Here is a 27,466-nt window from a genome sequence, read left to right on the forward strand (position 1 = left end):
GATAATACACCCAGCATCAAAACAGATCAACAAAAGTGGTGATAGCCCGGGGAAATCCTCACTAAGGAGTTGTCCCTCTATCCTATAGACAAAACAAATAACCAAATAAATATTAGCAAAAATATCATTTTCATTTTTTTCTTTTTCTCAAACAGATACTTTAGATCACCTAAAGGCTGGCTCCTCCACTGGGGGCTACACCTCTTTACTTTGGTATGATGGACCCAAGTTTTCACTTCTGACAATTTCAATGAGGTGTGAGTTATTAGAGGCACTTCATAGGGTCCCTTTCACTTTTCTGCTTCCAACTGGGACAGGGACCTGAATGAGGCAAACCCATGTATAGTGGCTAGCACCTGACCCACTCATTTGACATATTGCTTTATTCTATTTTCTTTTATTCATGGTTATATTACCATATTTGCCTTGGGGTGTTAGGAAGGGTATCTCATAAACTATTTTTTAAGGAGCTTAACTTAAGCCTCCTTCTAAAGAGGGCAAGTGGCAACACCCTATCTCACTTTAGATGGATTTCTTGTATCAATTCCAGGATGGATGTAATTTCTATTCTAGGTGTAGGGCTTTGCTTACTTGTTGGGTTGCCTCTGCTACAAAGGAGGGTCCATTATCACTCTTGTGAAATGTCCAGGGCTCCACAGAGTGTGCTCCTGGGTCCTGTCGATGATGGGGTGGCTGCTGACATCCTCGCTGTAGGAGGAGGAGCTGCTGAGCCATCTCTGTAGCTTTCTGTCCCTGGCACCCATCACCAGCATTCCATTCTCTATCTGCTTGGCCTCTTTCCCTGGGTTGCTATGTCCATTATCCCCTCATCCTCCGAGGCCTGTTCCTATTCTGTGCTGGCGTTATGTGTGCAAGAAGTCGGTGAAGGCCCTGTCTCAGGCCAGCAGCTCCAGGTAGGAGACCATTTTGTAACCTCAGATGTTATCTCCATTCTGGTAGGACAAACCTCTACCCATCCTGAAAAGGTATCTACCGTTACAAGCCTAGGCATCCGAGTTGAACTGTCAATCATCGGAAGGGTGAACCCCCACATGTTGGGCTCCCTGTGTAGCAGATCACCTTTCTGTCCTTGGACCACCCCAAGCACATAAACAGTTAGTTGTAAACGGAGTCCTCTTGAATGATGTTCCACCAAATCCATCAAGGCATCATGCTCCCAATGTGTGTATTCATGTAGGTGCCTCATAAGAGGCTGAACCAAAGCTTTGGGTATGAGATGGGTCTATGAAAATTTTATCACCATTTATCTGTGCAATCCCAATGTCAGAGCCCAATTCTTTAGTTTTAAAAGGGATCTAAATCTAGCCAGGGTATCAAGGCCCCAGGGAAGAGATCACCTCTAGTGGCTGCCATAGCAGCTCTGCCAGTGGCCTAATTTCTTTTTGTCATGCTGGCCACCCATTTGGGCTTGGCCACGGCCTGTATTAGGGCCACTGTTTTGGTGGCATACTTATTATCATTACACACTTTTGGTAGCATTCTTATTGCCAATGCTGTAATGATGTGCAAGTTTTCTGAGGCTGGAACTTCAAAGTGCAATGGCAGTCTCTTGTATACTTCACCGGGCCCTTGTATTCATTTGGCAAGAGCTTTGCAGTCCCCCTGCTCTGGAGGTAAGCTCATGCCGCTTCTGAAACAACTCTCAGTGCTCCTGCTGCTCGCCCAGGTCCACCTCCTGGGCCCATTGTGATGAGTTTCTCAGCCACTGCTTGTCTATGGCTGCCTCACTTCCACCTGGTCCCTCTCCCATGACCTTTTGCCTGGCTCACAGAGCACCAGGCATGGCTGGTGCTGGGGATCAGGGTAGTGGCCAGGGGAAGGGGTCCCCCAGACCACTTCTGTCCACATGGCTAGTGCCAATTGAATCTCCACTATCAATTTTGCCTAGGGCTCCTGTGGGGATATTTGGAGGCAGGAGGGTTGGGGCCCCCTCCTTCGCCAGCTGAGTCCTGGACTTAAAAAAAAAAACAACAAAAAAACCATTTGCTCTCCTGGAGACTTCCTGCCAACTGGAGTCCTTCACAATTTTGGGCAATGTTCCTTTCAAGGTCCCTCTTCTTTACAAAAAGTCAGTCTTGAGCAGTTCTTTTTGCCCTTTCCTTTTAACTGTCTCAAAGGACCCCCTGCTGGCTGTTCTTGAACATTCAAGCCTTCTAGCTGATATTGCCATAAATTGCCCTGCTACAGCTAGGGGTTTCCTCTGGCCCAAATTGAGTTTGCTGCTGGGAGAGACCATTCTGAACCCCAAGTCATAATTTACTGGGCATGGGACTGAAGAATTAGTTCAGGTGACGCCCTCCCCAGGCCCTCCCCTGGTGCCAAGATGGCAGCGGCAGCAGGTTTTCCTCCCCCTTGCTTCATGCCACTTGGTGGCAGGCTGTGTGCCCTGGTCCTCCCTCCTTCTGGGTTTGCCCCCAGGCTGTGGCCCCACCTGGCACCTCACCCTGGCTGGCTGTGGGGGTTCCTGTGGGGGTGGGAAGACCTCATTTATCAAAAATCATACAAACACATATCATTTTGTACACCATAAACAATGAGTTTATCTCAAGCAGAGAGCTTGAGACTCAACATTTTAACTCTATCGTAGCAGGTTGACCATTTGAGCTCTGAATTTTAAAAGAACCAACAGCTCAAAATAAACCACAGACTATCAACCACCACTTTTCCTCACACTCCAGACAAGTGTTATCACAATATCTTTAGACATAAGTACTAAGTACAAAAACTCACCAGACAAAATCTGACAAACACAAACAATATAGGGAATTCCTAACACAAACAATCTAAAATGCCAAGGCCTATCAGTCAAATCGGAATTTTCATTTAAGGGCCACTTCTCCTCACTCTCCAGTACATATATTGGATAACAATGACATCATTCTCTTTACACATAGGTTCATAGCTATAAGGTAACCATTCAGCCAAAGTTTTTCCCAAGGGACTTTGAGATGGAGCTTTCCTATGTTGCAACAAAAGTTTACAAACAAATGAACACAGGCAATGCAGGGAATCCCCAACACAAAATGCCATGGCTGACCAAATGGGAACCACAAATTGAGAACCTAATTCTCACTTGAGAATCAGCATCTCCTAATCCAAAAGGGGACAAACCGAGAACCAAATTCTCTCAGACGAAAGAATCAACATCTCCCAATCCCCCCTGGTTCCCTGGGAACTGCAAATGAGCTCAGTCCAAACCAGGTTTCCTAGTTCCACTCAACCTCCTGACTTCCAACCCCAAACTGGCACCTCAAAAAAAATCCAACAGGGAGGTCTGAACCACCCCCCCCCAATATGGGTGGAAACATGGAAACAGGGTCTCAACATCCCGGGGAACTTTACTTACAAATGGCCATGGCTGTGATGATGCTTCCCAAATCTCTTTTCTTCTACTCAACTTAGTTCAAGTTGTCTACTTCAGGGAGACAGAGATGGGAGTTCCCTGGAGCTAAAACAGGCTCTGGCAGTTGCTGGGGCTGTCCCTTGCTCTCTCACCCTGTAGAGAAGTTGTTTGTACCTGTGAAGACCCACAGCTTTGACCCAGGGCTGCTCCCTGCCTCATAGGGTGCCATTCAACTGGGGCGCCGATGGACTCTCCCAGAGACACCAAATTCTGTTACTGAAAGTTTGGCACTTGTCTTGGAGGCTGCATCAGAAGAATGAGGACAAGTGGTTTGAGGAGAAGGAAAGAGAAGTGTATTAATTTGCCAGCAAATGAGGAGGTTGGCAGAATCCTGTTTCAAAGTACCAGTGTCCTCTGACTTCTATTTTCTTATTCATATTTTCTCTATTTCTAGACTACAGAAATATTTTTCTATCTTAATTAAAATCATACTTATGCCATCTTTGCTCTGACCCTAAACATGTAATAGCCACTAGCCCCTTCAGCAGAGTGTGATATCATTTGATATTCATTTGTGACATGACAGAGAAGAAAATTGCTGAGTAAGGAGATTTCATCATGATTTTATTCTACACTCTTTCAGCATTTTCAAATAAAAAAATTTAGTAAATTTTCTTTTATTTTTCCAAATATTTTTCACTGAAGAAAATTAAGAAATTGTAGGTCACTGACCATTGATATCAAGATAGCTATATGAATACATGTGTGTGTGTGTATCCACATTATATATGTAGTGAGACAAATGTAAATACTTTGTGTATGTATAATCTTTTAATATCCAGAAGTGCATTTCCACAATATTTTTGTGATGAAATTCCCAACCAGGAATATACCACAAAATTACAAATATTTTATGTCAGTTACGTTTCATGACTTCAAAAATAATAAATTGGTTACAAAAATAAATGCAATACAATGCAATAAATTTGTTCCAAAAATAAATAAATTTATAGAAAATTATTTTGTATCTTCCTTTCATCCTGTTAATTTAAATAAGTAGGCAGCCACTGGCCTGAGGCTGTTTTTGTACATTGAGTTCCTACTTAACAAACTGCAACCTAATTTAGTATGTAAACAAACTGAAAACCTAACTGAAAAGTATAAGAAACAGCGGAGTCTCAAGCCAACCACAAGCAGTTGAACTTCAGCCAATCATAGGCTGCCAGTTGGTTAGATCATGTCAAAATAAAGCAGATGCCTAGCTGTAAACAACCGTGCCATTTCTGTACTTTACTTCTGTGTTCCCTCTCTAAATACTGCCCATATTGGGGGAAAAGAGTTCTCTGAACCTCTTCTGGTTCTGAGTCTTGCCTGATTCATGAATTAATTGTTCTTTGCTGAAATAAGCTTTGTTAACTTTAATTTGTTTAAATCTTTCAACAATCCTTTTGCTCAGGAAGATGTCCACTCTTGATAATTCAAATTTTAGTTTTACATGAGCATATATACTCTTCTCGGGGGCACAGGGTACGGGCAGAGGCGCTGGGGCCAAGGCGCAGCCCACCCCCCTCCCACGGCCCTCACCTCTTCTCACATTTTGACCCCTCGAGCAGTGGCATCCCGGCAGAACCCTCGCCCTCCTGGTCAGGAGGTACACGTCGGAGGAGGAAGAAGTCATGGATCCTGGGCAGCAGCCGCCTCCTCAGCCAAGGGCAGCCACCCACGCAGGCCCCCAGGGGCAGGGCCTGCTGTCTGGCCTGGGCCACAGGTACCCGCCCCCGGCGTCCCAGGTGGAACCACAGGCACCCCGCGCTGGGCACCAGATTGTGCACGTCTGGGGAAACTCGGAGACTGACCTGGAGGCTCTCTTCAATGCCGTCTGAACCCCAAGACGGCCAACGTGCCCATGAGGCTCGGGAAGCTGCCTGAATCTTTCTTCAAGCTGCCAGAGCCAAAATCCCACTCCCGACAGGCCAGTACTGATGCAGGCACTGCAGGAGCCTTATCTCCACAGCATGTTCGAGCTCATTCCTCTCCAGCTTCCCTGCAGTTGGGGGCTGTTTCTCCTGGGACACTGACCCCCACTGGAGTGGTCTCTGGCCCAGCAGCCACACTCACAGCTCAACATCTTCAACAGTCTTCTTTTGAGATACCTGATGATGTACCTTTGCCAGCAGGCTGGGCGATAGCAAAGACATCTTCTGGTCAGAGATACTTCTTAAATCACATGGGTCAGACAACAACATGGCAGGACCCCAGGAAGGCCATGCTCTCTCAGATGAATGTTACAGCCCCCACTAGTCCACCAGTATGGCAGAATATGGTGAACTCAGCCTCAGGTCCTCTTCCTGATGGATGGGAAACAAGCCAATACTCAGGATGGAGAAATTTACTATATAAACCATACCCTCGTTTTGCCACGAAACAGAGAATCAGTCAGAGTGCTCCAGTGAAACAGCCACTACCCCTGGCTCCCCAGAGCCCACAGGGAGGCATCATGGGCGGCAGCAACTCCAACCAGCAGCAAGATATGAGGCTGCAGCAACTGCAGATGGAGAAAGAGAGACTGTGACTGAAATAGCAAGAACTGCTTCAGCAGGCAATGTGGAATATCAATCCCAGTACAGCAAATTCTCCAAACTGTCAGGAATTAGCTCTCCGTAGCCTGTTGCCAACACTGGAGTAGGATGTTGGGACTTAAAATCCAGTATCTTCCCCCAGGGATGTCTCAGGAATTGAGAACAATGACAACCAATAGCTCAGATCCTTTTCTTAACAGTGGCACCTATCACTCTCAAGATGAGAGTACAGATAGTGGACTAAGCATGAGCAGCTACAGTGTCCCTCGAACCCCAGATGACTTTCTGAACAGTGTTGATGAAATGGATACAGGTGATACTATTAACCACAGCATTCTGCCCTCACAGCAGAACTGTTTCCCAGACTACCTTGAAGCCATTCCTGGGACAAATGTACAAATGTGGACCTTGAAACATTGGAGGGAGATGGAATGAACATAGAAGGAGAGGAGTTGATGCCAAGTCTGCAGGAAGCTTTTGAGTTCTGACATCTTTAATGACATGGAGTCTGTTTGGCTGCCACCAAACTAGATAAAGAAAGCTTTCTTACATGGTTATAAAGCCCTCAGGTGGACTGAATTCTAAATCTGTAAAGGATCTGAGGGGATAAGACATATATGCTTGAAATTTCCAAATAAGCCAGTTGCAGTTTCTGGCTAATAGAGAAAAAGATGAGCAAACGTCCAGCAAGATTCTTTCATCCATTATTTTGCTCTTCCTTGTCCATTGCTTCTGTTAATATATTGCTGACCTCTTTCACAGTTGGCTCTAAAGAATCCAAAAAGAAAAAACAACTTTTATTTCTTTTGCTATTATAACTGCCGTTCATTTTGGGGGCTGGGGGAAGTGAGCCTGTTTAGATGATGGATGCCATTCCTTTTGCCTAGTTAGATGTTCACCAATCATTTTTAACTCAATACTCAGACTTGGAAGTCAAATACTTCATGTCTAAGTATTTAGTTTGTTCAAGCATTTGTTTCTTCAGCTGCTTTTGGCCAGTGGAAAAACACGACTTACTGGTCTGACAAGCCAAAAATGTTGTATCTGATATTAAGAACTTAATGTTGATTTTAAGAGATAGCTGAAACCAAGACTGAAGACTGTTTAACTTTCAGTGTTTTCTTTTCCTTCTAGTGCTATCATTGGTCACATAGTGACCTTGATTTTATTTTAGGAGCTTATAAAGCATGAGACAATTTCCATAGAAATATATTAATTATTGCCACATACTCTAGTGTAGGTTTTGGTGGATATTTTGGTGGGTGTTTTGTTGTTATTGTTGATCAATTGATTCTGTCAGAACCTAGGCAAATTACCATGTTAGTGAATCTGTTTATAGTTGTAGCTTGGGACGGTTGTTGGAGTTTTTGATAAAACCTATTTTTTTTACCATCTTATTTAAATTTTGATTATTTCTGCTCTCTCTTATACACACACACACACACACACACACACACATAATGTTTACAATAGTGTTATAGTGGAATGTATCTTTTTTATGGTTTCCCTACTTTCCAATTTGTTTTTAAAATCGTAGCTTTGAATGTATGCATTTAGAATACATGACTAGTAGTTTATATTTTAGAGGTAGTTTAAATCTGGTTGGGGCAGTCTGCAGATGTTTAAAGTAGTTTAGTATTCTAGAAAGGGCTATTACTACACATAGTGCTCTATGCCCTCTAGGCACACAATACACATTATTTGATGAATTGGGAAGGAGCAAACAAGAAATGGCTTTATTTTCCTCCTTGGACTCACTTGGACTAATTTTGAGTCTTGATGGGAAATCACTGAGTAGGTTCATAACTTACATGACAGAAGTAAGCTTTGTAGAGGTTTACCTTTCTTTAGCTTTGGGAGTTTACCTTCACCTTAGTTTTGGAAGTAAATTGTAGTACTTTAGTTCTCATTTGTAATGAACACATTAAATACTAGATTGAAATATTGCCTACAATATTCTTCTTACTTATAAGGCTTGCTCCTACTTCTGTATGTTGAAAATTGACCCTGGATAGTCAATTTACATTTATAGTATACTGTAAGGTCATGAGTTAGCTGGTAAAGTGATCAGATTGATAAATGTATATTGGTAGTTGAATTTAACAAAGAAATAGAAATAATCAGGATTATAACTTTATTTTTACAGGAAGAGATATAACTAGAGTATGTGTCTACAGGAGTAATAATGGTTTCCAAAGAGTATTTTTTAAAGAAACAAAATGAGCATGAATTAACTCTTCAGTATAAGCTATGAAGTAATAGTTGGTTGTGAATTAAATGTGTGGCACCAGTTAAGCACTTCTATGATTAAGGGTCTTTCAATGTTTTTAGAATAATCCCTTATTTTCAAGGGTTTGTAACAGATATAAAATCTTCTTTCCTGGCTAAAGCTGCTATGAAAAGCCACAGCTTAGGAAGATAGATTTTTTTTGGTTACAAAATCTAAGTATTTTGGCCCTTTGATTTGGAGGAGTGCAAAAATTGAAAGTAAAAAGTTTTATTTTAAGTACTTTCAGTGCTAAAAAAAAATGCAGTCTCTGTGTTGTATATAATAATTCATAGGTCAATCATTTGTAATAATTAACTCCAAGGCTTTTACTAAGAAAACAACAGAAAGATTAAATCTTGAATTAAGTCTGGGGGAAATGGCCTCTGTGCAGATGCACTGAGTTTTACAGTGATCATAATATTCTACCTAGAATGCAAAATGGAATATATGGATGATATCATGTTGTGGTTTTTTTTTTTAAATGTGCAGAAGATCAAAGCTACTTGGAAGGAGTGCCTGTAATTTTCCAATAAGCCACAAATTAAGAATGCATCTTATGTATCACCAGAGTAGCATGAGTTTAGGGGGAGGGTGGGAAGATGTGGGGAAGGGTTGTGAAGATTTAGTGGGACCTTGATAGAGAACTTTATAAACTGTTTCTCTTCAATAAGTATTTGCCTTGCATTTTGCTGTCACTGAAGGCAGTTGTTCCTAAAATTTCAATCGCCTAAGTACACCCACAAAACAAGAATATGGAGATCTTTTTTTCCCCTCGACTTTAATTTGCCCAGTTATACCTCAATGTTGTAGCAGCACTATGGTGCCTGACACAGTGCTTTGACCTTATACCCTCTGTACTGACTGAAGGAGACCTAACTGTCCATTCTTTCTTTGAGTTTGAATCACAGCCTTGATGTGGTCTTTCTTGTTTTATGTCCTTGTTGTTCCTAATGTAAAAGTGTTTAATTGCTTCTTGGTTGTATTGGGTAACATTGGGATAAGATTTTAATGGGGTATTCTTGAATTGCTTTTACAATAAACCAATTATATAATCTTTTAAAAAAACCCAAAATTTGGATCATAATATATACACTATTCTTCATTTTTCTTTTTCATTTATATATCTCATTGCTTTTTGTACTTTAATCTTTATATTTTTGATCATGATGTATAGTTTTTCTCTGAATTATTTCACTGTAGACTTTGAACAATACTTTATTAGGTAATAAGATGTATTTTATACCAAGTGTTTGCTTACAAAATATTTTCCAAATATTTTTTCAATACTTCAAAATTTTTATATGTGACTTTTTTCAGGTGGATGGACCATGTCTTTTTAGACCTTTCCTTTATTTATCCAAATAAATTTATAATATAATTAAAAGCTTTTCCAGGGTGACATATCTAGTTTTTTTAAATACACCATTTATTTTTTTCTTTTTTATTTCAGCATATTATCAGGGTACAAATGTTTAGGTTACGTATATTGCCCTTGCCCCACCCGAGTCAGAGCTTCAGACGTGTCCATCCCCCAGACGGTGCACATCGCACCCCTTATGTAGACACATCTAGTTTTAAATTCCCCTGGTGTCTATGTCATGCCCACAAAATACACAAACAACCCACTCATTTGATGGTAAGATGATGATGGATGTGAAACCCTTCCTCTGAGGTCTAGAGGCTTGAATACAGGGCCACATGGATTGGTGGTGTGTGGAGCTCAGGCAGAAGCACAGGAAAGGGGACCTCCAAGAAGGGAAAGAAATGAACATATGGTAGTAAAATTCAACGGAATTCAAGCAGAAGGGGATGGGTGAATTCACTCCTAATGGGTACAATGCACAGTATGTGGGTGATGGACACATTTATATTTTTGACTCAAACTGTACAAAAGCAATTCATATAAGTAACCAAATGGTTGTAACCCTGTAATATTCTTACATTTTAAAAAATTGACAAAAGGAAAAGAAAACATTTACAGAATTACTTTAAGCCAGAGGCACGTTACATGGTATCTCTTTTAAGCCAAACAAGCATTCAGTTATTGTCTCCATTATTCACAAATGCAGAATTAGGGCTAAAGCTTTTTCTATTGTGTTCTAAAGCCTTCAGGGATTTAAATACTGGAATCCCCAGTGGTTGAGTAGTTGAGGCAACACTATTACTCGGGTTTTTTTTTTTTTGCCATGAGTTGTATTATTTTTAAATTAAAAAAGTGAATAAATTAAAACAATTTTGTACTGCCAAAAGAAAAAAATTAAAAGTGTGAAAAGCTGTGAGTGAATATTATAAACAATATCATAGACTCTGTGCTAATATGCTTGACTACAAAGGACTTTTGCTAATCAGAGAAGAAGACAAAGATATTAAGTAATTCACCTAAAAAGCAACATGGTTCTCCAATAAACCTTTGAACACATGCTGAACCACATTAACTAAAGAGATGAAAAGCTCATGTCATAATAAGTAAAAAAATCAATTTGAAGAAAATTATTTATGTGATTGCAAATTGTAAAAAGAACATACAAATATATAAAATACTTAAAAATACTTTAAGGTAGTCCTATGGTTTGAATATGTCCCCCAAAGTTCATGTGTTGGAAAATTAATTGCTATTGTAACAGTGTTGAGAGGTGGGACATTTCAGAGGTGAGATCATGAGGGCTTTGCTCTCATGAATGGATTAATGCCATTATCATGAGAATGGGTTGGTTATCACATGGGTGTATTCCGATAAAAGGATAAGTTTGATACCCCATTTTCTCTGTGTGTCACACACTTACTCAACATGTGACACCTTCTGCCACCGGATAACCCTCACCGAGATGCTGGTGGTATGTTTTTGGACTTCCCAGCATCCAGAACTATGAATCAAGTGAACTTCTGTCCTTTATAAATTACCTAGTTTGTGTATTCTGTTATAGCAGTAGAAAACAGAGTAAGACTGATAGGTAAACATATTACCTAAAGAGAAACACATCTGGAAAATATACAACAATCTTTTTACATTGGAAATCTGTGGGTCACAATGATGGAATCATATAGATAGAAGATACAGAATGATTTTATTTTCAAATATATATGTTTAGTGTTTAGCATTTTGTAATGAGGAAAATTGCTGAAACACTCAAAAATATGTAATAACAAATTAACAAAAATCATATTTTTTATTTAAAAAATGTTCACACTATGCTGTTTTATTTTTTTAAAAAAGATTATAACTCTTGACTTGAGAGTTTATGCATAGGTGTGTGTGTTTCTGTGTTACACTTCCATCACCAGAAATGTTTACAACTCTCTTGTGCAGATTTCTCTTCTGCTCTTTCATGAGTTGGATATCCTCTCTCAAGGCATAGAGATCCAAAAAAGGGATTGCTGTTAAGGGATGGAACATTCCAGAAATTTTGGAGTCTTGCACTGGATATCAGGCTCTTTTCTCACTCCATATCCCTTGCAAAGTCAGCTGTCATGAAACTTTTTGGGGTTACAATTCTGACTCTTGACAGAGATCATCTATTCACATTTACTATTATATATATATATTTTAAGAAAAGGCATGATTTTTTTTCTACTCTCATTCCAGTGGCCACTAAACTGTCTCTTATTCTCTTTATACTTTCCATGTCTGTCCGTAATATGCCCTCTCTGGGATTGGCTGAAGATTTTTTCTGTAATACAGCTATTTTCACATCTTTCTGTAACTTTGTCCTTCCTTAAGCATATTTAATAAACAAGAGTTTATTAAAACTATGCATGGTGGAATCATGCTCATTCAGTATAACTCAGTTCCAGTGTCTGCATCTTCATGTAGCATGTGAATGACCCCTGACAAGCTTCTACACCTCATGAATCTTCATAATCTAAGAGAAATCAAGGAGCTGGTGACTCTGCATATCAGAGTCCTGTTATGAGGACTACATGAAGGAAGAAACTATAATGCAGCAGGCGCAGAGCCTGGCATGCAGCAAGCCCTCAGAAATCAATCCCCTATGTGTATAGCTACAGGTACCTGGGTCTCTAGTTGGCCCTTTCTGCAGGGTGACTCAGTCGGAAACAGCTCCCTGGGTGGTAGGCTAGTAGCAAACTCAGGGGGCAGTAAAAACAGGAAGTTAAGTCTCTTCTAGCTCCCAGAGCTCTCCTCACTTTTCCCTTCGGGAAGAGACTTTTGAAAACACCATCTTGCTCGTGTGACCTTGACCAAATGGTTTGGGGCCTGCTTTTGCCTTTCTTGATAGCTCCCTTCAATTTCCCCCTAACCCCAGCTCCAGATGTCACAGACTCTCCTCACAAACACCCTGTGAAGACGGTGGACAGGTCACTGCCCACATGCCACACCATGGGTGAACTGGCTAGTGCTAGTCCTTGGCCTCAGAATCCTACAGAGAATGAAGAGTTCTGGGCCCCCTCTCCCACTCCAGCTCACAGAGCCCCTAAAAAACTCATCTTTAGATGGGGGTGGGGGCGGTTAGGGCCCAGGCTGACTGTTTTCCATTGTCCTGAGGAAAGGGCCAAGTAAGTCCTGAGGAAAGGGCCAATAAGCCCTGAGATACCTGTCTTAGTCCATTTTGTGCTGCTATAAGAGAATAACCAAGACTGAGTAATTTATAAAGAACAGAGATTAATTTCTTACATTTCTGGAGGCTGAGAAGTCCAAGGTCAAGGAGCCTGCATCTCATAAGTTCCTTCTTGCTGCATTATCCCATGGCAGAAAATGGAAAGGCAACAGAGTATGTGTGAGAGACAACAAGATATTGAACTCACAGCCTCAAACTCTTTTATAATTGGCATTAATTCATTCACGAGGGTCCTGCCTGCCTTCCACAGCCCTCGCTAGCCAGTCAGTAGGCATCCCTTGCAAAGCCCCTGTTATGCCAGGTAATATGCCTGCTTCTGCAGGCCTCCAGGGAGAGCGTCTGACAGAGTCCTGCTGTCTCCAAAGGCCAATTTCTGGAAGCAGCGTGTGTCCTTTCTCATCAGGATTTATTGGCAAACTGCCTGTGAAGGCAAGCCTGATGTACCTGCTAAGGCCAGTCAGGGGCGAATGGGGGTGGCAGGGCCTGTCAGTCCTGGCACCATGGGCTTCTGGTTGGGGCAGGGGAAGAGCAATCCAGGAAACACAACGTACAACGTGCAACATCATTCTTTATTATAAAAATAAACAGTGATCACGAGTGGGGAAAATACACTGAACAACTGACTCCGGGTGGTTACATGACCTGGCCTACAAGTTAACTTTGGCTTCTTGGTCAGCCTGGCCTCCAACCTCAGTTATGGGCATGCCCTTAGGCTGTTGAAAAGAGAAACAAAAATGATGTGGATGGAGACGAAGACGACATCCAAGGACTCCTTTCATGGGATTTGCCGGAAGGCCTCCTCTGGGATCTTGCCCTTGGCCTGAAGGGAAGGAGTTGGGACGTCAGAAGAGCCAGGTGTCCTGAATTCCATCCCCAGGCCACCCATCCTCCATCTTCTTGGCCTTCCTGACGGCCCAGAGACATCCATCTTTTACCTGCTTGATTCCTGGACCTCACCTGGAGCAGAGTGAAGATCTGGCCAGCTCTGGTGTAGTTCCACTCATTGTCCTGAAGGCACCTGGGGTGGGAGAAGAACAGGTGATCTCCATTACTACCCCAGGATGGACACACTGACCATGCAATGCCACCACTTCACCTATGCTACTTTTTTTCTGGGACACATGTACCAATATGAGCACTATTGTAACGATGAAGAAAGAAAGACCCAGTGAAAACCAACACGTCTATCGCTGACGTTCATGTCCACTAGAATTCAAAGCAGGACAACAGCGGTGCTTAAATGGACAAGGGAGTTTAATACTTATTGATAAAGAAAGATGTCTGAGGAAATAACAGATGGCAAATTTAAAACACAAGTTTCCTTTTCACTGAGGTATAACGCACATACCATAGCACTCACCATTTTAAAGTGTATAATTCAGTGCTTTTAAGTATGTTCACAAGATTGTGCAACCATCACAACTATCTAATTCCAAAATATTTTATCACCTCAAAAAGTAACTCCTCAACTCTTAGAGATCACTCCCTATTCTCCCTCCTCCCCCAGACCCTGACAACCACTACTCTGCTTTCACTCTCTATGGATTTGCCTGTTCTGAACGTTTCATATAAATGTAATCATACAACATGTGGCCTTTTGTGACTGGCTTCTTTCACCCAGCATAACGTTTTCAAGGTTCATCCATGTCAGGGCATATATCAGAGCTATATTCTTTCTTATGACTGAGTAATATTCCACTCTATGGATGCACCGCATTAATTTGTCCATTCATCAGCTAAAGGACATTTGAGTTGTTTCAACTTTCTGGCAATTATGAAGAATGCCACTATAAACATTCCCGTACAAGTGTTTGAATCGACATATATTTTCATTTGCATCAGCGTATACTTAGGAGTGGGATTACTGGGTCACATGGTAACTCCATGTTTAACATTTTGAGAAACTGCCAAAATGTTTTCCCCAGCAACTGCTCCATTTTATGTTCCCACCAGTAACTCATGAGATTTCCAGTTTCTCCACATCTTCGCCAAACACTTGTACTCTTCATTTTATTGATTAAAGCCATCCTAGTGGGTGTGAAGTGGTAACTCACTGTGGGTTTGATTCGCATTTCCCTAATGACTAACGATGTTGAGAAAACAAACAAACAAAAAAAAAGCATGGTTTTTCATGTGCTTGTTGACCATTCGTATATCTTCTTTGGGCAAATATCTATTCAAGTCCTCTCTCCATTTTTTAATTGGGTTGTTTGCCTTTTTATTGTTGAGTTGTAAGGGCTCTTCACGTATTCTTGCCAGATAGGTGATTTGCAAGTATGTTCTTCCATTCTGGTTTGTCACTTTTCTTGATAGTGTCTGTTGATATGCAAAAGCTTTTGATTTTGATGAAGTACAATTTACCTATTTTTTTCTTTGGTTGCTCGTGCTTTTGGTTTCATACCTAAGACCTGGTTGCCTAATTCAAGGTTGGGAAAGTTTACACCTAAGCTTTCTTCTAAGAGTTTTATAGCTTTAGCTCTTGCTTTTAGATTCTTGATCCATTTTCAGTCAATGTTTGCATATGGTGTGAGATAGAGGTCAAAAATCATTGTTTTGCATGTGGATATCCACCTGTCTCAGTATCATTTGTTGAAAAGACTATTTTTCCTCCATTGTATTTTTTTTCAGCACCCTGAATGATAATCAATTGACCATAAATGTGAGGGTTTATTTGTGGACTCTCAATTCTTTTTTAAAAACTTTTTATTTCAACATATTAAGGGGGCATAAGTGATTTTTTTATATACGGATGAATTGTACAGTGCTGAAGTCAGGGCTCTCAGTGTGCCCGTCACCAGAGTAGTGTACATTGCACCCCACAGGTAGGTTTTTATCGCTCACCCCTCTCCAGCTCTCCCTCCTTCTTAGTTTCTAATGTCCTTTACACCATTATATGACCATGTGTACCTGTCATTTAGCTCCCATTTCTTAGTGAGAATATGTGGTGTTCGTTTTTCCATTCCTGAGATACTTTACTTAGGACAATGTTCTCTAATTTCATCTGAGTTGCTGCAAAACACATTATTTCATTCCCTTTTATGGCTGAGTAGTACTCTCTGGTGGGTGCGTGTATGTGTGTGTGTGTGTGTGTGTGTGTGTATACCTATAACATGCCACATTTTCCACATTTTCTTTATTCACTCAATTGCTGGGCACTTAGGTTGATTCCACATCTTTGCAATTGTGAATTTTTGCTCAGATAAACATTCGGGTGCAGGTATCTCTTTGATATAATGAGTTCTTTTTCTTTGGGTAGATACCCGGTAGTGGTATTGCTGGATAGAATGGTAGGTCTACTTTAGTTCTTTGAGAAATCTCCATACTGTTTTCCACAGAGGTTATAGTAATTTACAGTCCCACCAACAGTGTATAAGCATCCCTTTTTCACCACGTCCACACCAACATCTATTGTCTTGTGATTTATTATGGCCATTCTGATAGGGGTTAAGGTGATATCTCACTGTGGTTTTAATTTGCATTTCCCTGATGATTAGTGATGTTGAGCGTTTCTTTCGTATTTGTTGGCCATTTGTCTATATTCTTTTGAAAAAGCTCTGTTCATGTCTTTTGGCCACCTTTTAATGGGGTTATTTGTCTTTTTCTTCCTGATTTGTTTGAGTTCCTTTGTAGATTCTGGATATTAGTCCTTATCAGATGTATGGTTTGCAAATATTTTCTCTCACTCTGTAGGCTGTCTACTTACTCTGTCGATTATTTCCCTTGCTGTGCAGAAACTTTTTAATTTAGTTAAGTCCTATTTATTTATTTTTGTTGTTGCTGTATCTTCTGTTGGGGTCTCAGTCATAAATTCTTTGCCTAGGCCGATGTCTAGAAAGTTTTTCCTACGTTTTCTTCTAGAGTTTTTATAGTTTCAGGTCTTACATCTCAGTATGTAATCCATCTTGAGTTAATTTTTGTATGTGGTAAGAGATAGGGATCCTGTTTCCTTCTTCTGCATGTGTCTATCCAATTTTTCCAGCACCATTTGTTGAAGAAGGTGTCCTTTTCCCAGTGTATGGTTTTGTCTGCTTTGTTGAAAATCGGTTGGTAGTAGCTATATGGTTTTATTTCTGGGTTCTCTATTCCACTGATTCTTACATCTGTCCGTATGCTGGTACTACAGTCTCGATTACCGTAGCTTTGTAGCAAGTTTAGAAATCGTCAAGTGTGAGTCCCCTAATTTTATTGGTCTCTTTCAAGATTATTTTGGCTATTCTGGCTCCACTGCATTTCCGTATGAATTTCAGGATCAGCTTGTCAATTTTTGCAAAGAAGCCAGCTGGGATTTTGACAGGGATTGCATTAAATCTGTAGATTGTTCTGGGTAGTACTGCAATCTTGACGATATTAAGTCTTCCAATCTATGAAAATGAGATGTCCTTCTATTTATTTAGGTCTTCTTCAATTCTTTCAGCAATGTTTTGCAGATTTCGGAGTATAAGGTTTGCACTTCTCTCGTTACATTTGTTCTTAAGTATTTTACTCTTTCTGATGCGATTGTAAATGCACTTGTTTTCTTAATTTCATTTTTGGTTTGTTCACTGAAAGTACACAGAAATACTAATGATTTCTGTATATTGTATCCTGCAACCTTGCTGAACTTGTTTATTAGTTCTAGTAGTTTGTTGTGGTGGAGTCTTTCAGATTTTACATATGGAAGGTAAAGTCGTTTGAGCATTATACCACTTTAAAAATGCTTCACACATATCAGTATAAAAGTATGACACATTTTTCATGGGCCCACTGTTTTTGGAAGCAAAATACCCCCATAGTTGTTCTTCCAAATTGTATGTGAGTTTCCATTATCCACTCCCTGGCTGTCCCAACTCCCCCCTATCCCTGTGCACACCCAGCACTCACTTGTGGGACCACTGGAGTTTCATCCCAGACTGGGTGGAGAAAGCCTGCACCATTTCCTGCTGCTCCTGGGAGAGGGTGGGCATGGAGCTGGAGCAGGGTGTAGGCATTGGAATGGACAAGGTGCTCTGTGTCTCTTTGGAGCTGGTTTCCCGCACAAACAGCTCATCATTCACGATGCACACACTGGAGGAAAAATGCACCCTCAAACAGTTGGACATATAAACAACCCCGCACCCCCAACAACGAGACCCTCCTTAACCATTGCCACTCAGCAACCAAACTCCCTCCATATCCTGACTGTGCCTGGCTCCCAGCTTCCTTGGCTGATACCACCTAACCCTCCCACAGAGCCCACCTTTGGAGAGAGGAGAGATTGTCTACCAGCTTCTCTGGATGTGTAGATTTAACCCAACTGCATTTACCCTGTACAACAGCCCAGGGAAGTGGATATGCTTATCCCCACTTTCAGAGGAAGGCACTGAGTCACAGAGAGGTCAGGTAACTTGATCAAGGTCACATGGTTAGTGAGTGTTGGGGGTCAGGAAGAGAACCCGTATTTGGACTCCAGAGCCCACACTCTTAAACACTAAGCTAGACTGCGCCTCGGATCTACCTGTTGGCCTTCCACAATATTGAGAATACCTCGAGGACTACACCACTACATCCCCACACCACTGGCCCCAGGCTGGGATGGGTGTTCCCATCCACAACACAGAACTTACCTGGAATTCCTGCCAGGGGTAGTGATGAAGGTCCGGGTGAAGGCAAGAACAGAATCCTGACACTTTCCTTCCACTTCAAAGACAACAAAAAATTACCCCCTCAGAGTTGCACATGCTTTACTTGCTCACAAGGCATTCCCTAGGCAGCGTCTTACTTGATACTCATGCTGAAGGGAGCTGGACCGGAACAACTGCTCTCACTCGGAGTCAAGAGGGTGTGGCAGGAATGGGGAGAGCAACAATAGGAAAAATCCACTCCCAGTGATAGGGCCCCTATCATGTGCAGGGCCCTGTGAAAACCACTTCCCAAGTTCTCTCGATTCCTGTGTCCCAGTAGCCCAAGAGATGGGCATTATTGGCCCCACTTTGCAAATGAGGGAACTGAAGGGTGAAGTGACCGCCCCAAGTTTGCAGAGTAAGGACCCGGGATGAGAGCCATCAAGCTCCACAGCCTGTGTCCTTAACGTCTGAGCCATGCGGGGCAGACAGGCATGGACCTAGGTCAGACCAGGATGGTCTGTGGGCGGAGTGGGGGCTGGAGAACACAGAGGGAAGAATAGGATCGAAAAGAATGAAATCAGGGAAGCTGGAAGAGTTCTGAGAGGAAGCCCGGCTGGGGCAGGGAGCAGTGTGGGACCTGGGAGGGGACTCTACAGACACTCACCTTCCTTGAACAGCCCACTGACAGAAAAGCAGAGCATCCTTTCCTGAAAGGGAAGAGCCCATGCGCTCAGGATCCTCCTTAACCTGCTACCCACCTCCGGTTTTCGGGGCCTGCCCGAGGGAGGAAGCAGGCACTTACCGTCTGGAACCACACGTCCACCAGGAAAGAGCTGAGGTCATGCTGAGTTTTGGGCAACACACTGAGGGAGTCCACGATGTCACGTTTTGTGTGCTTCAGCAGTTGTCTCCGCAGGTCTGTAAGGGGAGGAGAAGCAAAGATCGGGGGCTGACACTCCCTGGCCCTGGGCCCCTGTGAACATCCCCTTCACCTCCCCTTACCCTGCCCAGTCTTCCCCATCACACACTCACAGGGGTCCTTGAGCATTTTCAGATTCCTGCTTTCCTTGAAGTACTCGCACAAGCTGCTCCTAGGAGAGCAAGAGGCACAGGAAGTGGTGGTCCAGCTAGTGCAGGCATTTCTAGGAGCCGACCTGTGTCTGCTCAGGAGCCATGTGGCCCCGGAGCAGAGTCTCAGCCATGGTACTCACAAAGCAGGGTCCTTGGGGGTGTAGGGAATGGTCAGGGAGAAGCAGGCCTCCTCGTGGTAAGCATCCAGGAGAACCTGTCGGTCTCCATAGTCAAAGATCGAGTAATACCTGTGGGGGAGCAATGAGGGTAGGCTACCTCTGTAGTCTGCTTCCCAAATGAGATTTGAAATCTCCCATGAGCAGGCCCGTGCTTGGGTGGCCCAGCCCGTCCCAGTCCTCCCCTTCCTTGTGGTCCCAGGGGTACTTACTGCTGCAGGAATTGCAGGACTAGACTCTTTAGGGTCTCAAATCCTTTATGGCTTTCCTGGAATTGAAACACATTTTAGACTACACAGATGATAAAACCTCCCTTTAAGCACCCCACATCTTGCTTCATTCTTCTTCCTCACCTGGCAGGGTTTTACTAACTCAGGGACTTCAACGTCAGTGATCATTGGTGGAGAAAACTCTTGGCCATCCTGGAGAAGGGAAGAGGAAGTTAGCAGTGGAGACCAGGGAGGTGGCGCTGGAGGACCAATGAGACGAACAGGCCCAGAGGGGAACAAGAGTCAGAGGCCAGTTGTGAAATAACTCTAGAAATTCCAGCGGGCATCTTCATTACAGGGTGCTGGAAGTCTCTACTATTATATGCCAACATCTGTCTCTCTCTCTCTCTCTCTCTCCCCCTCCCTCCCTCCCCCCACTCTCTGTCTCTCTCTCCCTCCCCCCTCCCTCCCCTCTGTTTTTGGATATCTTTTTCAGGGAGAACATTCTTGCCTTTTTCAAGCATCCACATGTTCCAAAATGGATGAGAGTCTGATGCAAACATGTAATCTAGGCAAGACTCAAAGAGCTTGAGGGCAGGTGCGGAGGTCATGTACGTCAGTAAGAGTAACAGGAGACAATGATGACGCTAGGTACTTACCAGGCATAACAATTTGGGGAAATAATCGTGGATGGCACTGTCCAAAACCAAAAACAAAACGAAGTGATTGACAGTTCAAGGTTGCATAATCAATCTCCATCTCTCTCTCTCTCTCTCTCTCTCTCTCTTTCCCCACCTCTGGTTCTCCTCCCTCTTCTTCCTCCTGGACAGTCCCCACCTGGATTGCCCTGACTTCCTTCTCCAGTGCCACAATAAGTAGCAAACTGAGCCAGGCTCCAGGGATTCCTTGCCCTCCCTGCCTCCCTTTCCTTCCTCCAGGTCCCCACGGAAGGCTCCGCAGGGAGCAGGGAATGGGCTGGGAGTCCAGGGCTCTGCTACCTCACTGGGTGTCCACCATTCCACTGGGTCTGCCTCTGGCTGACAGCAGCTCATCCCCCAGGGATGGCCCCAGGATGCTGGGGCAGAAAGGTGAGCAAGTCCAGGCTCAGGAGGTAGGGAAGGGAAGGTAGGGGGATGGCAGGAAGGGGTGTGAAGATCTGAGAGAGAGAGATGGGGAAGACGCAGGAGAGGAGAGGCCAAGGAGAAAGAGGAAGCAAAGCAGAAGGAAGGAAAAGAAGCTCTTCCATGGCAGTGGGGGTCAGGGAGGAAGAGATAAGAAAAGGGCTCCCCTGCGGCTGCCCTTTCCCTCACCTGCCCCTGGCTGGCCCTGGGAACTGAGGCAGGAATGGGAACCACATACCTGCTGGGCTGGGAGCCATTGGAAGCAGGTGGGGCCTCTGTCACCTGGGTGAGCCCAGTCTAAGCTGGGCATGGGAGACAGAGCAGCCACGGGGGCAGGAGACCTTCCCCCAGAAGGAGTGAAGTGTGAGGCTCCAGCTGAGCATGGGGTTGAGGGTCTGGGGCCCCCTCTCAGGATCACCACGTTCTTTCCTGATGGTCCTGGCCCAGCTGTGCCCATCTGAGCTGGCACCGTGCCCAAGGCGTCACTCCCATCTCGGGATACCCAGGGCTCCTCTGAAGGACCAGGCAGGATGGTGTGAGGTGTGGGGGGAGGGAGAGGCAGTACCCCGAGAGGCCTGGCCTCTGTCTCCTCAACCTCCTCTGCCCTCTGCCTCCCACTCCTGCCGCGGGAAGCCCTCTGCTCACTGGCGGTGGCTCACTTCTGGTTCCTCGATGCAAGGAACCCAGGGTTCTCCCCAAGGAGGACCCAGCTCCCGCCACTGTGCCATAGGAACAGATGTCGTGAGGGCAGCCACCCAGTGCCTCAGCCCTCAGCCCTCAGCATGGGGCAGGGAAGCCACCACGTCAGCCCAGGACAGGTGGGCGGGCCTTTATGGAGCAAGGGAAGGAGGGCCCCTCTCAGAAGAAGGGAGGGAAGGCCCATGTCAGCACGGAGGCAGGAAGGCCTGGCTCAGCATGGGGTCCTGGGCCACAGCATCCGGCCCAAGCCTGAACACCCTGGTCCTGGTGAGGAGGGGAGCCCTGCTTCCTGGTGCACATTCATGGAGGGCGTGCTGGAGGAGGCTGGGTGCAGAGAGGTGGGAAACACAGCCCCGGGCAGGGCAAAAGGGGAGCAGGTTAGGGAAGGGAAGGAGACCTCTAAGCAGAGCTGAGGGACACAGACAGAGAAGAGAGGGAGGGGCCTGTGATCCTCCCTGAGGGCCACGGCTGCCTCCTCCTGCAGAAGGGCACTGTCAGGGGCAGCTCAGCCTCCCAGGGGGCGAAGGGGCCCTGGAAGGGTGACAGAGGTTACCACTGACCTTATGTAGGCGGACTGGTCTGGGAAGGTGCTGCACAAGGGGTTCCCTTCTAGCCACAGCCCTTCCAGCTTCAGCCCTTTGATCTTGTCCAACTCCCCCACCGTCTTCAGCTGAGAAGTATGAGGGAAAACAGGAAAGGTAGTCTCAGGGAAAGAGAGGCATCCGGGACCCTGGATCCCTCAGTCCTCTCCCTTCCCCAGAGGTACCTCTGCCTGTCTGTTGTCATCACCCCGATGTGCACTACCACCCATCCTCCACCCAAACTTGATCTGGCTCTCTCCTCTCACCTCATTTTTGGAGAGGTTCAGGATCTTGACTTTGGGGGCTTTCTCTATAATGTCAGACAGGCCATCCAGCCGGTACAGTCTGTTGTTGCGCAAGTTCAAAGACAATAGCTTTTGGGTAAGAAGAGTTAATTAGAGTGACAGTTACTCTGTAGGGCCTTGGAGACAAACCTGCCCTCCACCCAGCCTCTTCCAGCCCCCTACCTAAGGCCTCACCTCAGGGAAATTCCTCTCAATGATCTGCAGGGTGGCAGCCATGCAGTTTCTTCGATTCAGGATTATGTCCATATCACACCCCACCAAGTCTTCAGAGAAGGGAATCAGAAGGCTGAGAGGGGTTCGCTTGGACCAGCGCCAGCACCGACCCCTCCCCAAGTTGACATCCCTGACTCTCCCACCCAGGCAGACCCCTCTGCTCTCACCTGCTCTAGAATCACTGCCGAAAGCCATACCTGGGTCAAAGCGGAGCTTCTGGAGGTCAAGAGCTTGCTGGAAGACATCATATCGTTTGTTCATGGTCAGCTGCAGAAATAGGGGTGGAGAGTGGCTCTGAGGCTATGCTGGTGGTGGTGACAGGGAGATCAGGGCCTGGGGCAAGAACAGGTGAGTCTAGGAAGTGGGCATACAATGTGCCTTGAGTCTGCATTACCTTTAGCTGCTCCATTTGTTCTGGCTTCAACTTATTTTGCACAGAGTAGGGTACAATAGAAGGATTGACAAAGATAGATATCTGTAGGAAGGAGAGGCAGGGTAAGCTCCAGGACCTCTAATCTCACAGAAGACGACCAGCCCGTGGCCTGTCCTCCTGCCCTGACACTAGGTACAGGGAATGCCCCGGGCACACACCTTTCGGTTCTGCTCATCGCAAATCTTGTAGCTGACATCCTTCAACGCAGAGGCAGTACGGGCATCCTGGACAAAGAACTGGGCCCTATTTTTGAAGTAGTGGAACTACGGGGAGGGAGTGAAGGCCAGAGCAACAGTGTCAGAGGCCAACAGCCCCTGCTGAGCCAGGCCTCTCCCCCTCCCCTGTGCCCATCCAACTGGCTTCACCATCCTCTCTTACATCGACCGGTGTCAAGGGGACACTGCAATGGCTCTGGATTGAGTTCATGAGCCATGTCCTTTCATACTTTATCCCATAAGGAATCTAAGGATGAAAAGAAGAAAATAGGAGAGAAGAGAGACACCACGGAATTAAACCTCGAGAACACACTCAGCCAGCAGTTCTCTTCCGACATTCTACCTAGCTTTAATGGGCTTCTAAAGAAGGGACCGCCGACAGGATTTCTTATTTTTGTACCAAACACGGATTCCCTAAGCCCCCTTACTCTCCATTCAGAAGCCCTCCTCCAAATAATCAACTTAAGGTGTTTAATGTGGTCTTTCTTCTGGAAGGTTCCAGAATATTCTACCTAATGCAGATCTTGCCAAGACACTCACTGTGACCTTGAACCAGTTCTCCATGGTTCTGCCTTGTGTGTTCTCCTCCACTGCTCTCCCTGAAGGTTTTCCCTCCCTCCACATAGTGATATGGATTTGGTCTTCGTGATGCCATTTCACTCTCCTCCTGTTGCGTTGGATGGTATAAGGAGTGCTGTGGGGATGGGGAGAGGAGGAGGAGTCCATGAATGCTAAGGGAGTCTTCCATACACCCTCCCCTCACAGACCCCAGGGCTACAGTTAGGACTGCTCAGCCATCATTCCATTTCTATCATCCTTCACTTTTTTAGTCAGAAAAGTAAGAGAGGACCACAGAGAGTGAATGAGTTGCACTGCCTCAGGGGCTAATACGTGCAAACCAGGCTGCCTGATCACTTACTGTCTTACTTGGCGGTCCTCGTGGACATCCCTCATCTCCACGTTTCCATTACCCTCCTTGCGGTGTGAACACGGATGCCCATATCTTCCATATTCACAATGAAGGTCTCTTTTGCCAAAATCACCCTGGAAAAAACTCCCACCTTTCTTTCTTCCTTGAGAATAGCAACCACCATCATTGTGTTCTAAAATAGGAATAAAAATTAAAGTTTGAAGACACATCAGTGGTCCACCTAACAAGTACTACATCTTAAGCTAAACTCATGGTAGGGCAAGCAAAGTGCCCACCTGCCCCAAGGGACCAATCACACAAACCCCAGGAAGCAAACTCCTCTGCCTGCCTGTCTGGACAAGAGAGCCTTATCTCACAAGTGGCACAATCACAGAAGAAATCTTGGAAGAGGAAGCAGCTGTGCTGAACCTTTTCAAAAATGGAGCAGGTTTTATAAAGAACAGAGGTGTGTGCGTCCATGGGTCAGACTAGACACCAGCCACACACCAGGAAGCTGTCTTAATCTTGCCTCCTCTCAGGCTTCTCTAATCTAACGACGGCATCAATCCCTGGGAGGCAACCTCTCTCACACCTCCCACATCCATAATCAGCCACCAGACTGACTCCGTGAACAATCAGCAAGCTGCACTTCCTTTGCAGGTGCAGTACAGGCTCTAATGACATGTGGGACTGATGTGACGGCTTCCTAAACTGTCCGCCTGCCTCCAGTCTTGCCCACAGCAATGCTTGGTTTCAAATATCGAGAGAGCGCTTTCTTTTTGCGCAGTCTGAAATGCTTTCAGTCCAGGAGACAAGGCCTCCTAAACTCAGCTCTTCTATCATAAGGGTCTGAATGACAAACTGGAGTACCAAGCATCAACTACAATTTCCACATGTTTGTAGATTTCCCTGTTATCTTTCTACTTTTATTCCATTATGATCAGAGAACAAACACACTTTGTATGATTTCAGTTCTTTTGGATTTGTTGAGGTTTGTTTGATGGTCCAGGAGACGGTCTACTTTTGTGAATGCTACAAGACACTTTGAAGGGGGAAAAGGGGTACTCTGCTCTTGCTGGGTGGAGCATTCTATCTGTATTATTTAGATCCTGTTATTGTATTGATTCTATTATTCAGATCTTTTGGATCCTTGCTGGCTTTCTGTCTAATAATTCTATCGCTTGCTGAGAGGAGGGGGTTGAAGGCCCCAGCCATAACTGTGGATGTAGCTATTTCCCCACTCAGCTCCATCAGTGTTTGCTTCCTGTACTTTGAGGCTCTGGTGTTCCGTGCGTACACACTTAGGATCATTATGTCTTCCTGGTGGATTGATTCTTTCATCGTTATGTAAGGCCCGTCTTTGTCTCTCATTAATTTTCTTTTCTCAGATGTCTAGTTTATTGGATAATGTAGCCTCAGGTATGCTTATGAAGTGTTTTGGTTATATATCACCCTGTATTCACTCTTAGGAATGGCGTGGCTGTTTGCCCCTCTCCAACCCCCACTACCCACAAACATAGCTAATTCACCATGTGGCAAGATTTCAAAGATTTTTTTTTTTCATCTACAGAAGTAAGACAGTCTTAATTCTCTCTCCCACAGGTAGCTTCACCAAGGGCATTTTATTGTTACCATGGGCAACTGAAACAATATACCAGCAGACAGTAATTCTCCTGGGGTTTTTCTGGGGGGTGGGTAGGGTATGGGGATTAAGGCAATTAGACCATTAGAAGCCAGCATCCTCTTGGGCTCTAACATTTAAGGTTCTCTAGATTCTCTGTGTCATACATTTCATACACTAATTGCTACACGTTCTCTTAGGGCACACTTAGACGAATAAAAATTCGTTCACTGCTGATCTTTCTAGGATGTACTGATCATGGCCAGGCCTCAGATTAATACTTCTAGTGGGGTCAGGGGGCCATTACTTTCAGTGTATGATCCACTGTCGGGACAGTCTTGCTACCCACAACTTTTGGGACTTTCCCTGTATGGCGCTGAACATGAAATTAAGCATGGGTAAGAGTATTTGACCTAGACATTCCATGCGTTCGGTCCCGAAAACTTGGACGTGGCCTGGAGTGCTCTCTTTCTCTCACACTCCACATCCAACTGGTCAGGATGGATACACCTTCTCTTGGCTCTACCTTTAAAATATATCCAGAGTCTGGCCACTTCTCACCCCCTCCCTTGCTACCACCCTGGCCAGGTCACCAACACCTATCTTCTGGATTATGTTGTCTTCCAACTCTTCCCTCTGCTTTTACACTTGCTCCCTTACCATCTATTTTCAACACAGCAGGCAGAGTGACGTTTCAGAGCGTAAGTCACATCTTGTCATTCCTCTGCTCAAAATCCTACAATAGGGGTTTGGGGCCCATCGATATGTTACAAAGCCGTGAGTCCATAAGATACTCAAAAACAACAACAAAAAGATCCTCACTGGTGTCATGTGGAGGACACCAGCGAACCAACTCATTTTCACGACAGCTCACAAATGCAAGGAAAAAAAAACAAATGCTGAAGTGAGGCTTAAGGGTGCATGGTCAATGTATGGTGTACAGAAAGAGTCAGAGTCATGTTTGAGAACCGACATTACTTTGGAAACCACTGAGAGGAAAGCGTAAAAGTGAGCTAGCCAACAGCTACCGCTACTACCTCAGGCAAAGCCTTGTGTTGAGAACCCCACAGAAGAGCCCCCATGTGATAAAAAGCCACAGAAAGGCCTGATGGACAGAGACACTGAGGACAAAACACACAGGCAACACATCCACTTACTGAACTCCTGCATCTCAGCACAATCCCTGTCTCGCAGTTGGGTTGCCAGAATCAAAGGCATTAACAGGAGTATTATAAAGCCGCTAGTGCTTCTCACCCAGACAGCCTGGGTGCCCCCTCAGTCTCCACCATGTCCTGGCTGATCCTCCCTCACAGACATAGTCGTGAGCATCCTTTATGACATCGTGTGTGTTCCTGCTGGTACTTCCTGTGTCATTTGGAATTTTGTCTACATCATTGCCATGCCACTGAGTACATGGAAACAGCATCCCTGCTGTGGTAAGGAAAGAATGGGGTGAGAAGGAAACCGACACTTGCCCAGCAGTAACCGACAATTTGCTCAGTTGTGGGCAAGCTCACTAGGTTTCTCTTGACCTCCTCACAGAA

The 27,466-nt window shown here is 44.6% G+C and overlaps 1 protein-coding gene and 1 pseudogene across 1 annotated transcript; one reads left to right on the forward strand and one right to left on the reverse strand.

The window, feature by feature from the left end:
- The first annotated feature begins 812 nt into the window (after positions 1–812).
- Positions 813–6,503, forward strand: LOC138378927 (transcriptional coactivator YAP1-like; annotated as a pseudogene).
- A 7,058-nt stretch (positions 6,504–13,561) lies between these two features.
- On the reverse strand, positions 13,562–24,345 carry LOC138378928 (nuclear RNA export factor 2-like). The gene is made up of 20 exons (XM_069464234.1): positions 24,311–24,345; positions 23,932–24,085; positions 23,555–23,638; positions 23,335–23,439; positions 23,138–23,218; positions 22,941–23,010; positions 22,705–22,793; positions 22,492–22,599; positions 22,205–22,314; positions 20,484–20,520; positions 19,969–20,037; positions 19,828–19,883; positions 19,580–19,687; positions 19,401–19,459; positions 19,171–19,286; positions 19,033–19,075; positions 18,369–18,441; positions 17,647–17,829; positions 13,744–13,804; positions 13,562–13,606 (listed from the first exon to the last, which is right to left on the reverse strand). Exons 1-20 carry the CDS (start codon positions 24,343–24,345, stop codon positions 13,562–13,564), a joined length of 1,686 nt encoding a protein of 561 aa, XP_069320335.1.
- Between the last annotated feature and the right edge of the window lie 3,121 nt (positions 24,346–27,466).

Source organism: Eulemur rufifrons, chromosome 30 (assembly GCF_041146395.1).
Source record: "Eulemur rufifrons isolate Redbay chromosome 30, OSU_ERuf_1, whole genome shotgun sequence".
NCBI lineage: Eukaryota > Metazoa > Chordata > Mammalia > Primates > Lemuridae > Eulemur > Eulemur rufifrons.

Coding starts and splice junctions, on each gene's coding strand:
- LOC138378928 (XM_069464234.1), bottom strand. CDS start 24,345: ATGAGGGATGTCCACGAGGACCGCCAAGTAAGACA. Junction 23,440..23,554: donor TCCCCTTGACACCGGTCGAT/GTAAGAGAGGAT, acceptor CCCTCCCCGTAG/TTCCACTACTTCAAAAATAG. Junction 13,805..17,646: donor AAACTCCAGTGGTCCCACAA/GTGAGTGCTGGG, acceptor CTCCCACCCCAG/GTGCCTTCAGGACAATGAGT.